The sequence below is a fragment of the Mesocricetus auratus genome, unplaced genomic scaffold (genome assembly GCF_017639785.1).
Source record: "Mesocricetus auratus isolate SY011 unplaced genomic scaffold, BCM_Maur_2.0 Super-Scaffold_100001, whole genome shotgun sequence".
Lineage (NCBI taxonomy): Eukaryota > Metazoa > Chordata > Mammalia > Rodentia > Cricetidae > Mesocricetus > Mesocricetus auratus.
This window is the reverse complement of record NW_024429187.1, coordinates 5,766,626-5,780,791: the sequence shown is the minus strand read 5'-3', so window position 1 is coordinate 5,780,791 and position 14,166 is coordinate 5,766,626. Positions and strand designations below refer to the sequence as shown.

Below are 14,166 nucleotides of genomic sequence, written 5' to 3'. Positions count from 1 at the left end.
TACCCGTTTACTTACTTCTCCTTATTGTCATCTTATGTGCTGTTTGTGGGACTGTGCTGCCTAAGAACACGTCACACGGGCACATGCAGTGCATTGAATTTATCATCCCCCTTTGCCCCTCCTCCTTTTTTCTTAAACACTCCTTCCTCCTGTTAGTTCCCTTCATCCCTCTGGACTGCTTTGCCTCTACTTTCATGCCATGTAGACCCATGTGATTTTATGCGTCTATATAAAATATATGAAGCACAAGTGAGGAAAAAAAAGCATGGATTTATCTCCGAGGATGCCTTGGTTTGTTAAATACACTCATCTCCAGTTGCATCCGTTCCCCTGAAAAGGCGTATCTCTGTTCTTCTGGGTACGTGGAAAGCATCCCACTGTGTGCACACATGCATTTCCTTTGTCTGTTCTTCCGCTGTGGGACACCTAACTTGCTTCCATAACTCAGCCATTGCGAACGACAGTGAGCCCCTTCACCAGCTCCATGCTGCACGTTGATGAATGGGAGAGAGGATCTTCCTCCTCTGCTCTCAGACAACGTTATCTTGGCTGCTCGCAGCGGTGCATTTTTCTAGGTCAGTTTCAGAGATTGTGACAGCATGGCATGACAGATTGGGATTGGCTGAAATCGCAAATTATTTTGAAGCCTCGTGTTTTATGATGTTCAGTCTTTTAGACAGGAGTTTTACTTATATCCATTTGAAAGATCCTCCTCTGACTTTGCTTTTTAAAAGACCATCACAAGTGACTTTATTAGTAAGCACATAATCATAACTCTCCAGATTTGTATCTGGATAGACATATCACCAGATACCTCTGTGAGGATGCAGAGAAAAATGAAAAGTTACATGTCAGGACAGTAACCTTAGCTATTGAATGGGTGAGAATACAGGGTAATATTTTCTGATTTTGCTTTTCTAAATGTATCTTTCTAACACAAACAGGAGAATAAAGACACACAAAGACCCACATTTGGAATATAATATGTCTTAGTTAGGGTTTCTTCTGCTTTGAAGAGACACCACGACCACAATAACTTATAAAGGAAACATTTAATTTGGTTGGTTACAGTTCAGGGGTTCAGTTCATTATTTTCATGATGGGAAGCTGGCAGCGTGCAGGCAGACATGGTGCTGGAGAAGGAGCTGAGAGTCCTGCATCTTGACCCACAGGCAACAGGAAGTGGCCTGTCTCACTGGGTGTGGCTTGAGTGTATATGAGGCCTCAAAGCCCGCCTCCACAGTAACACACTTCCTCAAACAAGATTGCATCTACTCCCACAAACAGGCCACATCTCCTAACAGTGCCACTCTCTCTGGGGGCCATTTTCTTTCAAACCACCCCACAATATTTCCCTGGCTTAAGTATTAAAAAAAGAGTTAAATTAATATTTTAAATTTCTAAAATTATTTTATAAGCATGCATTATTGAACAATTCTGTTGGTAGGAAAATACAAAAAGTACACTTTGATTTGTCACTTTCTTCCCGTATATTCTCTGATATTATCACAGGGTTAGGGAGAAGAGTGATTATTTTCTGAGAAAAGATGTTTTTGAATATTTTGTTCATCAAAATTTTTTTCATTATAGCAATACTCTATATCATTTGGCTATAAAGATGAACCTTGCTTTTAAAAGGAACCATTATCTGTTGTCTTTTCCAGCTGTGTAAATACTCTCTTGTGTTTTTCTGATTTATATACGTTTTATCGTGGTTATTTGGTATTTTCCACAATTCATAGGAGTTGGTTGAAAGCTACGTATACTCCACTCTATCCACACCTCCCAACAAAGGATGAAGCTTATAAAAAATATATATATCATGACATTTTTAACTCTCTCTGGGAGTGTTCTAGTAAGTAACATAACTATTTTTAATTGGGCTTTGGTGAAGCCTGTTCCTTTTCTTTGATTCATTCTCAACAGTCACCGATATAAATAGGAATGCGCCTGCACTGGTTATCTGCAGGCATCCTTCCCTGGGAAACAGGATGCCACACAATAACCTTGCACCATGCGGCTCAGCGAGGACCCTGGCTGCTAAGCAACCAGAGCCTTCCTCCGCCTTCCGGAGGAACAGGTGCGTAGCTCGCTGGCAGGTGATCTGTCATTAGCTCACACAGCGGACTGGATCTGTGTGGGCGTGTACATTGAAAGCCCGCTAATTTTCTAGCACACAGGAAACCTCAATCCAGGGGATTCAATAGAAATTAGCATTTTAGGGCTTAATTTCCCACTCCCATCGGGAAAGACTCAATCTTTGTGGAATTCACGGTTACTTTACAAGTTTCAAAACAACCAGCAACCAAAATAGCTACATTTCAAAGCCGAGTGGCGAGTTTGTGAAGGAGAAAGAGGGAGGAGGATGGGGGAGGTGTCCTCTTGAATTTCTGAATTCAGCCCCTTCCTCGGAACTTGAGGAAGTGGGTTTCTCGACTTGGACTTTTGTTGTTTTTTCATGAGAAGCTGGGAACCGATGAACACCATCCCACGTACTAACAAGCGGGGTAGTGAGTGCTTTGCTCTTTGTCCTAGGTTGGTGTTCTATTGCTGTGTTAAACACCATAACCAAAAGCGACTTGGTGAGGAAAGCGTTTATTTGGATTATGTGTCCCAATCGCAGTCCACCCTGAGGCAAGCCAGGCAGGAAACCAAGGCAGAACCTTGAAGCATAAACCTGCCCCTTGGCTGGCTCAGCTGTCTTTCTAATCCAGTTCAGACCCACCTGCCTAGGGATGCTACCAGCCACAGTGGTCTGGGCCCGCCTGCATCAATTAGCAATCCAAAAAATGCCTCACAGACATGCCTATAAGCCAATCTGATGGGAGCAATCCCTCAGCTGGGGCTTCTTCCTAGAGACAGCTGGGTTTGTGTCCACTTTACAATATCTAATCAGAGTGTTGAGTGGCCAGTGAGGTTGGGGTTCTAGACTTCAGAGCCAGTGGCTTTGTTTGTTTTTGTTGTTGCTGTTGTGTTTTGTTGAATTTGTTTATAAGAGGGTCTATCATGATGGTTTTTATTAGAGGTACAAGCAAGGGGTGGAGGGAACTGCTCCTACATGAGCTACTGACAGACTTAAGCCCCCTTTCTACAAAGAGGCTTTTGTCTTGTTGTTGTTTTTTTTTTCCTTTTTTTTAAATGCAAGTGTTTTGAAGGACGGAGTCTCAGAAAATCCCACAATCCTCTATATGGGATGATTTTCACTTCCCTCATCTTTTTCCCATCTCATCAGAGGATTCTTTGCCAGATTCAGCCCTGGTTTTTTTTAATAACACCGAACACTATTCCTTAAGTTGGTCAGATTTTGGATGCGGCCCATTTAATCAAGGAACAGCCTTGATGGTGGGAAGTGGGTTCTGGCTGTGGACTGAACAAAACCCATAAATGTCTAGTCCCAATCAAGAGTTGAATCCTGCCTTCCAGAGTCAAGTTACCCTCAAGGAATGTTGTGAGACATAAGAGTCCAGTAACAGAACTGTGTGTATGTTTCTGCTCATGGGTATGTGCTGGAGGCCTGGAGAGAGCAAGAGAGGGTGTTTCTCAGTACTAGTTCTGGTGTCCCCAGACAAAGAAGGCTATGCACATGGTGCCTGAATGCAGGGTCGCTGTCCGTGTGCGCAGTAAAAGTTCAGCCCAGAACAAGGGAAGGAGTCAGGAGACATAGTAAACCCACTGCTCATTGATTCTGTACTTGGTTCATCTTGCCTGCCTCACAACTTCTCTGCTTGGAAAGGCTCAGGCAGAGAAACAAGTTCTCTTGACTGGGTGCCGAAGCAGAAGAGCTCAGGCATGCCATAAAACTATTCAGTACCGATACTGCAGGAAAATGGGAGACAGGCATCTGATAAACAGGGCCAGAGAAGCAAGACTTCATCCAAGATGACACGATGGGTTTGTAGTCTGGCCAGAACCTAACTCAGAACAGTTTCCACTCTAGCATCAAACCATGTTGCTAACTGCTGCTGTTAACCTTTCGAGAGTATGCTAAATGCACTCTTTACAGAAGTTTCATGGGATGCATGTTTTTCAAAGGTTTATTTTTATTATTTTTAGTTATGTGTTTGGGAGGGTGAAATGTGAACATGAGTGCCCATTGAGGCTAGAGACATCTGGTTGACCTGGAGAGGAGTTTGTCAGCTGCCTGAAATAAGGGTTTGGTACCAAACAGGAGTGCTTTAGAATATACACTCTTAACCACTGTGCTACTTCTGTAGGCTGCTAAAGATGTTTTAAGTTGTGTTCCTTCATACATGGGAATCTTAAAGGTAATTTTAATATACCACATTCAATCATGAAACTGATGTTTGTTTTAGAATATAAATTTTTAGTGCATTTGGCCATAGATCAATCAAACATACCCCCAGCCCTCCAAAGAAAGGACTCATGCTACCATTCTTGTTAACATAAAGAAAATAGAGCATATGGAAACAGTCCACACATGCACATCACTTGGTTGTTTTTGTTTTGTTTTAATATTTTGAGACAAAGTCTCTCTAAATATCCCTGGCTTTCCTGGTATTCATTGTGTAGACCAGGCTGGCCTTACCACACCCAGCTTTCTTTTGAATTTTAAAACGAAGAGTAGAAATTATGTGTTTTGTTAGGATTTGTGTCAGATAGGCTCACAAATTCATATCCAATATTTTACCTCTTTTTGTAATATTTTCAATGTGTTGCATGTAGAGAAAATGAGTTCATAGTGAGAGAAAGACACATGAAGGAAAAAATGCTCAACACAGTGTGAAGACAGTATTCATCTTGGACGAAACTGGTTCACCACCACCAGCTGCTATGTCTGCAGCAGACATTCCCTCATTTCCTGTATTTCAGCCCTTTCATTTCAGTTAACAAACAGCCAAAGAATTGCACAACTTCATGCAAGTTTCATTCTATTCTGTTGCCCCCTGTGGTGGCCTTCTGAAGTTGAGACCTGAGTCCATTGACCGCTCGCGGGAGCCACAAAGAACGGCACCCTTTCCTCTGAGACAGATTTTGGTGCAGAGACGGATGGGAGGGTGGGGTTCTGTTTTCCAGGCTGCAGTGCTGATGCCAGCCATTTGAAAAGGCACAGGAGAACAGCCTGGGGGAAGGACCAGGAGGGCATGGGAGTCCAGCGTGTGTTCAGCCAGCTGGACTTCTCCTCAGGCCCAAAGACTCAAGAAGAAGAAAGGAAACTACTGGGAAAACACTTGCAGAAGAGAAGCTGCTGAGAATGGCATGTCAGAGCATTCAGTCTCCAAACTAGAACCTCTCATTTAAGATGAAAGAGTGCAGGCCTGGACACTCTTGTTGCCTGAGCTTTCTGTCCTGGCTGGTCCTGTGGCCTTTGATCCCCAAATAAACACACATGAAGGGGAAGTCCTGTGTATTTGTCAATAAAGCACTGTTGGCCAATAGCGAAGTAAGATAGGTGGGACTAGGAGTCGAGGAGGACTCTGGGTAGGAGAAACACAGGAAGTCGAGATGTAACGCCATGGAGTAGGAAGCCCGGAAACCTCTCCGGTAAGAGAAATACTTAGATTAGCAATTATGGGGTAATTACTTAAGTCAGAGCTAGCCAGTAAGAAACAAGCAAGGCCAACAGCTTCATAACTAATATAGCCTCCTGTGTGTTTATTTGGGGCTCATGCGGCTCTGGAATCAGGCTGGCAGGAAGGATTCTCTCAAGGAAAAGGCTTCTCTTTACACATACATACGCTGTATTAGTTATAAAACTTTTGGCTGATATCTTGGGATTCTTATTGGCTACCTCTGTCTTAATTATTAACCCGTTTCTATTAATCTATGTATTGCCACATGGTCTTATCTTACTGGAGAATGGTCTGGACCTCTATTTCCTTTGGTGGCTCACTTGATGACTATGCCGGTGGGCCCTCTCTGCCTGCCTTTCCCAGAATTCTCCTCGTCCTAATCCCACCTATCTTCCTGCCTCATTGGCCACAGTGTTTTATTCATCAATCATAAGAGAAACATATATACAGAAAGACTTCCCCCATCACAGTTTTTCCATGAGAACCCACATGCCCTCAATGTGTGCATTGTGAGTTCTAGGAGAGGGAAGAGAAGCAAAATGCATGTATTCGAGTATATTGAATGTATTCTCATTTTAAAATGACAACTTTTAAAAGGCTTCAGTTACACAGGTTCCGGTGGTGACCATTCACAGTACTGCTGCTAGGCGGCTAGGTCTTGCCCATGGCAATCTTTCTTTCTACATTTTATGCCTTAGATAGGCAATTGTTTCCTGTAAGAAAATAGGAAAGTGGTCCCCAAAGGCTGCAAAAAGTAAGTGATAGGAAAGGAAGGAAGGAAGGAAGGAAGGAAGGAAGGAAGGAAGGCTGGTGGTGGCACAGACCTTTAATCCCAGCACCCATGAGGCAGAGGCAGGCGGATCTCTGAGTTCAAGGCCAGCCTGGTCTACAAGGTGAGTTCCAGGACAGCGAAGACTAAATAGAGAAACCCTGTCTTGAAAAAGCAAAAGCAAAAAAATAAAAAAAATAAAAAAGAAGGAAGAGAAGAAAGGAGGAAGGGAGGGAGGGAGGGTTTGGAAGGCAGTGAGGTGTGCTAAAGAAATGAACAGACAAAACTGATTTCTAGTCTAGTCCCCAAGAGAGGCAGTACCAGGCTCATGTACTTGATTGACTGGATGTTTCAGTGATACACATACACAAATACCCAGTTAGTAATTGTGTTGGACGCCTTGCCGTCTCTTCAGCACCCTCAATGGAGATTTTTTTTTAAGTTAGAATTCTTGGTTTCATGATCAAACACAGAATGAGGCTACAGTTTTCCTCAGGTTTTGTTTTCTTGTTATTGCTTTTATGCCACCGGCCAGTGGGGTTGGCGCCTGTGTGGTGACATCTTTGGGCACCCTCCTTGTATTGTTTTTGATTTATTCTGTTTTCCCTCTCCGACTTTGTGAAACTGAGTACTTAGCTCGCTTTCCCTAGGCTCCCCACACCCCTCTTCTTTCCTGAAACGCTTGTTAGTTAAACTTGCCTTTGACCTTTGCCTCAGCTTCGTCCTGAAAGGACACATGAGAATCGCCTAGGATGCATTGCAATTCTGGATTGCTTCTGATACAGTTTCATTGATTTGCTGGGTGCCACCAATGTCCTGAACTCAGAGGGCATCACTAGCGGATAAGAAGGAAAGCACGTTGTGGAATTTTAGTAAGAAATATGTATAACACATTGATAAATCTTATTCTTTATAGAATAAGCCTTGGTGGAAGGGTTGTGGAAACAGTGGAGGTTGTGGTGGCTAAGAATTTCTGGGAACAAGAGCCACTTAAAGTCTTAAGATAAAAAATATCCAACAGAATGTACCCATTACAGTGAAATTTAAGGATATTGATGATGGGGGGGCAGAGAAGAGAAAACAATACACTTCCCAAGAAAGGGCGTGGCTCAGTCAACACCGAGAAAAGCCCCCCATGTGACCTCCACCAGCTCCGTCAGTCACTCTTGGCTCCCTGGTCTCATAGCAGTGTTCTTATATGGCCGCGGCCGCTGATACTGCTTTGTTTGTGATTCCACTTAAGCTATGAGGGAAGTGTTCACGGCTGCCCGGGCTTCCTGTACCTGCCACTGTCTCATCCCTCAGGGTTTGGGGACCACTAAGGACCCAGGGGCTGCAGCTGGTACAGAACGGCTGTTAGGTTCTGCTTTGATCAGTGTCCAGCCTGTTACTGTGGGGGAGCGTGGGGAGGAGTTGGTGTCTTTGTTCATCTGTAAGTTAAGGAAATAAAAGGCCCAGAAGCTCAACGGTGACAGGAAGCAGTGGAGGGATTCTCAAACACAGAGGACATGCTCAACAAGTAAAGAAAGGCTTTCATTAGAGGTGGGGAAAGACGCAGACCTGCTGCATGGAACTTCTTTTTTTTCTCTCTCAATATATTTTTTAATTTAAATTAGAAACATGAATGTTTCACATGTCAATCCCAGCTCCCTCTCCGACCCCTCCTCCCTTGTCCCTCCACCAGCCCTCCAAGCCCCCCACCCAATCCTCACATCATTCCCCAGGGAGGGTGAGGCCTTCCTTGGGGGGAGATCTCTAAAATCTGTCATTTCATTTCATCCAGGGCAGGACCTAGGCCCTTCCCCATGTGTCCAGGCTGAGAGAGCATCCCTCTATTTGGAATGGGCTCTCAGAGCTCATTCATAAACCATGGTAAACACTGATCTACTACTGCAGGCCCTAGTGATTTCTGTGGCCTCCTCCCTGGCACTACGAAGAAGTTCCAGACTCCATGAATGCACGGAACTTATTAAAAAGCCTTTGAAGGGTTTCCCTCCCTAATTTGGGGCTGGTTAGTTTGAACAAAGACAGGATGGCTGATTAGCCCTCAACTGTTATGTAAACATGTCTGATCAGTCTTGCCTTGCCAGCCCATGGGCCAGCAGGGGCAGCCTACTGCAGAGGGGAAAAAGCTTTTGTTCTCAGCCACTAGGCTTTTGCCTCAGGTCAGGGAGGTGGGAAGAAGCCAGCCATCTTGGAAATTCACCATCTTTATCTGTCTGGCTATCATGAAATCTATCTAAGACCTCATCTCTCAATCCTACCCACCTCCCTCTAATGTCTATGATCTTTAGAGGGTTGAAGTTAGGAAGAGACACCATAGGGTTTTCTGAAGAAAAAAAAAAAAAGAAAAGGAAACAAAAATAAACCAAAACTGGATTTTAGGAATATCAAGGCAGAATGTGTTTTCATGGAAAACACCCTTTTCATTTTAGAATGTAGGTACCACATCCGATTTAAATGGAAAGGAGCACTAGGGGGCTGGCCTCCCAAGAGAACAAGATGCAGCCTTGAGGAAAGGGTAGAGGACCAAGGAGGAGTCGGCTGGAGTTTGGGCCCTGATAAAGCTCCGGAGAATATTTATAACGCTGTTTCCTTGTCTTTTACCCCACCCCTGCATTGCTACAAAGGCAGAAATGCTCCCCCATGCCTAATTTCTGACTTAGGGATCAGATTCCATCTCACATGTGCCTCTGAGCTTTCTTCATGTTCTCCCTCTTTTAGAGTCAACCTACCGACACCAGGCAACCATCGATGATGAAGTTGTTTCTATGGAGATCCTAGATACCGCCGGCCAGGTGAATAAAAATTCAGCTAAGTATTTTTTGTATCAAATAAAAAAGAGACATGTATGATGATATGCATAACATTTTAAAAAAGCCAAAGAATTTTTCTGAGTGTGACTCTTACGTGCCTAAAACCTCATTCCTTCCATTATCTTGGCACTTTAGACATCAATGCATGTGTAATTATATCCTTGTGTGGATGACCCTGCTCTTCAAGAAGGTGCTAGAAATACAACACTCACAGACCATCTAGGGTAGACTTTCCCTCTGTATTTGGGGGGATGCCAGTGCATTCATGTGCTTTTACAGACAAACATGCTTTTGAAGTGCTCAATGAATTTAAATAAGCATCTCTATTGAAAAGAATTACTAATATCCTCATTGCAAGGTCTTTGAGAGAGCTCTCTGGTCTACACTGCCCTCCAAGTCTCTGTGACCACACCGAGGTTAGTTTGCATTTCACACTACAATGTGGAGATGCTTGCTTGCTAATCTAACTGGCAAATTTCCTGTGACATTAGTCAGATCAAGTCTTACAAAAGGTTTCATAGGCTCAGTTCCCAACTATAGAAATGCCTACAGGGGTGATGGTTAGCTGGCCAGGCATCTCCATGGAGCTGTAACAATGACCTGTGACCTCCAGGAAGACGTGAGGTAAAGTGTTTAGTCCAGGAATTGCTCCTGAAATGAATTATCCCCCTTTCCTTCTCATCAGTCCCCTTCTTGTGTGTGGACCTCTGCACAGTGCTGAGCACACCAAGAACAGAGGCCTCTGAAAGCAACTGAACCCGTGAAAACAATGCTTTCTTCTCTCTCCTTCCCTCTCATCTTGTCCTTTTCTTCTCCTCCTTCTTCCTCCTCCTCTGTCTCTCTTCCCACACACAAAGTCTTATCATCTCGCCACGTAGCCCAGGCTAGCCCTGAACATGACATCCTCTCACCTCTGCCTCCCAAGTACTAGGATCACAGGTCCATGAACCCCAAGACCCACCCAGCCATCTTTCAGACTGTGCCAGTGTTCTCCTCATGGAGAAGTCACCACTCTAACAGTCACTGCAGGAGGAGTTTCATCGTTACTACTACTGTATAACACAGATTGGGGCATCTGGGTGTGGGGGTGGGGACCCTAATCCTTAAATTTAAGCAGTGTACTCTGTACAGCATGTCACTGGTTTCCTTTTTTGTCTCTAGGGTTACCAATCCTCTATAATCAGAACAGAGAGGATGTTAAAACGGATGAGGGTGGTTTGTACTTACCTTCCAAACTGATTAAGAAAATAAGCTCGACCAGGAAAACAGCCAAGACATTTAATGATAAACAGATATGAGGAGGTGTAATTAAGGGATTATTATGGCAACAGCAGTGTACACATCGGGATTAGGTCCCGGTCTCCTGATTGTGCTCTTTCTTTGCTCACAGGAAGACACCATCCAGAGGGAAGGACACATGCGCTGGGGGGAAGGCTTCGTGCTAGTCTACGATATCACTGACCGAGGAAGCTTTGAAGAAGTGCTGCCGCTAAAGAACGTCTTAGACGAAGTCAAAAAGCCCAAAAACCTAACTCTCATCTTGGTCGGAAACAAGGCTGACTTGGACCACTCCAGGCAAGTGAGTACGGAAGAAGGGGAGAAGCTGGCTACAGAATTGGCTTGCGCATTTTATGAATGCTCCGCCTGCACGGGAGAAGGGAACATCACCGAGGTGTTCTATGAGCTCTGTCGCGAGGTGCGCCGCAGGAGGATGGTCCAAGGCAAGACGAGGCGACGCAGCTCCACCACACACGTCAAGCAAGCCATTAACAAGATGCTCACCAAAATCAGTAGTTAGAGGCCCTGCCAAGACGCGCTGAAAATTGAGAAGTTCTTCCTGGCTCTTCTTTTGCCCTTCCAAACACGAGCGAAATATTCTTCTCCTTGTTTTGACTTTGGGAAACGTCAGGGTTTCTCGTGGTTCCTGGTCAGCTGCGTGCTGGGCAGTTCCCCAGTGTCCTCGCGGTCCTGATGCTGTGACAGTCTCTCCCTTTCCTGCTTGCATAGGATCCGTGCTAATGTAGTTTGAAGATGTAACCACCAAGATGCTGAAGTTGCTGGATTGGCAGAAGCTAATTTTAGGCATCCCTGCCTTGCTTAAACACGTTGAAATCTTTTCAGAGGCATTTTAAGATTCTGTTTCTTGTAGGATACTGCAAAGGTCGCCATAGTGTTTTGGGATGTCTAGTGAGAATTTGAGAAGGGTAGCTGAGCAATTACAACGGAAATAGAACTCTAGTTACCATTCGAAGTAAGGATTTTTTTAAATTGCTATCTTACTTAAATTGTACAGTTTTTTCTTTAACCATTAATTTCATTTTTAGGTTGAAATGTTATCACTGATTTTATTTCGTAATGTAATTGTCCATTTCAATTCAAAATGGTTCTCTCAGTGATCTATATTGGTCCTTATATGCCCAATTCCATTATAATTTCCTTAGTAGCAGAAGAAACAAGACCCACAATTCACATTCTGCTGTGTCTTTGCCCCCCTGAAGCCTGGGTGACAGAAAACACCAGGAAACTTTGTATCAAAGCTTGAGGTCACTGCATGTTAGTAGAGGACTTAGAGTTAGCGACACCTGGTTTGCGTGTTACTCTAATAGCACTGTAGCAGGGAGAGAACCATCTAAATAAGAAAATTCTGCTACCTAGTTATTATTCCCTATTGGAAACCAAGTCTGAATCCTGTGCAGTCAGCAGAGTAAACCTCTGATACAATAAGTTGGCCACATACATCCTTAACCTTTAAGCCTTGGAAGAATTGGGGGAAAGAATGGGTGATTAAAATTCATTGTATCCGAACGACCATACAGAACATGGATGCTCAGTGGGTGAAAAAAAACTGTGTAACTGCCAAGAGTTTATGGCCCTTTCTCCATTTCCTGCCCCATATATTAAGATTTGGGCACTTTATTTTGGAAGAAAATATATATCTTTTACATATTACATATTTATATGTATACATGTAAGTGTGTATAAAATTTGTAAGCATTGGAGGCTTTCATTCACCAATGCATTTGAACAATCTGGTGTAACTGACTTTGTTTTATGTGACTATAATAAAAAGTATAATTTTCAAATTCTGTCAGAATTTTTTGTGGCTAGCTTGTAAGTTTAGGTGAGACCTGGGAAGCATTTGAATTGCCTAAGGGAAAGTCAATGAACCCGACTTGAAGAGAAATTAGCTCCTGCTAATAATAACAACTGCTACTTTTAGAGTACTCGAGGGTTATTTGGGGCACTTTGTTCATTTTCTCTCCCAATCGTCACAATTATCCTAAGACAGTAGTGCTGTGATAATCATGGCAGAGGTACAATGTCACCAAGCCAGATTGGTGTTTGGAGGGTAGAGCCAGAACATTGCCTGAGAGAGAGTCCAACTCTGGTCCACGCTGATAGCCCACTAGGCAGTTCTTAGCCTCGACTGCAAGCGTGAAGACACAAAATGAAGTGATTAAGGGAAACCTTGCCTTCTTTATCCTCACCCATTCACTGCAAATAGGTTTATATATGTCAATTATGTAATTTATATAGCCCACTTGATGGTATGTGACCCAAATTTTAAAAAATCTAAGAAAGATGGTCAAAATCTTCTAAGTAGTAGAAACAACATGAAATAAAAATATGGAGACAAGAATGTTAATGGTGAACACAGAGACCCAAAGGAGCTCAGAGGGCCACATATTATCATTTTTAGAGGAAGAAGGGATGGAAAAGTTGAAGGAAAGGATCAAAAGTGTGCAAAGACTAAGAACCAAGAAAGACATAAACAAAACCTCATATTCCATCAAAAATACCAATTAAAAACGAAGTGAGTAAATGCCACGGTGATTGTCTTCAGGACCATCCAAAGGGAAAGGAAACAGAGAAGTTACTGTTTGTAATTTCTAGGCCCAGTCTCTTTCATCCTCACATATCTTCACTAGGAAATGTAGTTCAGCCAACCCCCGCTAAAAATGACTCTTACGGGAGTGAAAACATGAATGTCGCTTTTGAGTTAAAATTAAGGAAGATGGAGCTGGAGAGATGACCCAACAGTTAAGAGTACGTGTTGCTCTTGCAGAGGAACCTGGTTTGACCCCCAGCAACCACATGAAGGTTCACAACTGCCTGTAATTCCAGTTCCAGGGGATCCAAATCTCTCTTCTGCCCTCCAGGGGTACTACACATATGTTGTATATGTATGTCCACCTGGCAAACACACAACACATAAAATACAATAAATAAAACAAAGCTAATGAAGTCAAGTGCACAGTCGGTGTGGTAACTATGATAGACATGTTTATGTAAATGCAGGCAAATATGAAAAGTCTATCTTTTAATTAAAGAGCATGAGCGGTCACCGTGCTAGCTCAGTTACTCCTCTCATATCCCAAGCTTCTCCACGAAGAAAAATGCTACCAGTTGTTTGAAAGGCCAGCTTTATTTTGATGAATGCTACCAACCTAAGCTTCATTTGCTATTGTAAAGATGACAATCTAATTCCACATCAAATGCATGCCATTCATGCAGCCACAACAGGGTGATAAGAGCCCTATTTACTTTTGCATCTCACACTACTAGAAAGAACTAGAAAAAGCATATGTATTAATTTTACTGACATTGAATAGTAAGCAATAAGGTACTAGTATTCCTGGATGTATGAAGAGTATCAAGGTGAATGCCAGTGACTGTACCAACTTAATGTCAAGTAACTGACTCAAACAAACAAACAAAAACCAGAGTATGGCTTCCAATGATAGAATAGATCCTGGGAGCTCACTGATAGAAAAATCAGAATTTGAGGAGGCCAAGTTCATCAGAGTCTGTGGCCCAAGAGGCCTGCTGAGGACTGACATGCAGACTCGGGCTGAAACAAAAGAGGAAAAAGGGTGCCACTGGGTTACTTTCCTCACCATCGTGGCCAACATACAGGAAGAAACAACGCCAGGGAGGGAGGGTTGATTTTTGGCTCATAGTTTAAGTGACTACCATCCGTAACAGCAGGGAATGCAACTGGGAATTGTTCCCATCTGGACCTCAGCCCTTGGGATGGCACTGCCTACAT

General features: G+C 43.4%; 1 protein-coding gene across 2 annotated transcripts in view; it reads left to right on the top strand.

Moving 5' to 3' along the window:
* The window catches only part of Rerg (RAS like estrogen regulated growth inhibitor), a 103,257-nt gene extending 91,058 nt beyond the window's left edge, over positions 1 to 12,199 (top strand). For both annotated transcript variants that reach the window (XM_005072897.4, XM_021228864.2), the window contains exons 4-5: positions 9,025 to 9,098; positions 10,507 to 12,199. In XM_005072897.4, coding sequence (XP_005072954.1) covers positions 9,025 to 9,098; positions 10,507 to 10,914 — 482 coding nt within the window. In that variant the 3' untranslated portion in view covers positions 10,915 to 12,199. The remainder of the gene's footprint in view (positions 1 to 9,024; positions 9,099 to 10,506) is intronic.
* Positions 12,200 to 14,166: the final 1,967 nt, after the last annotated feature.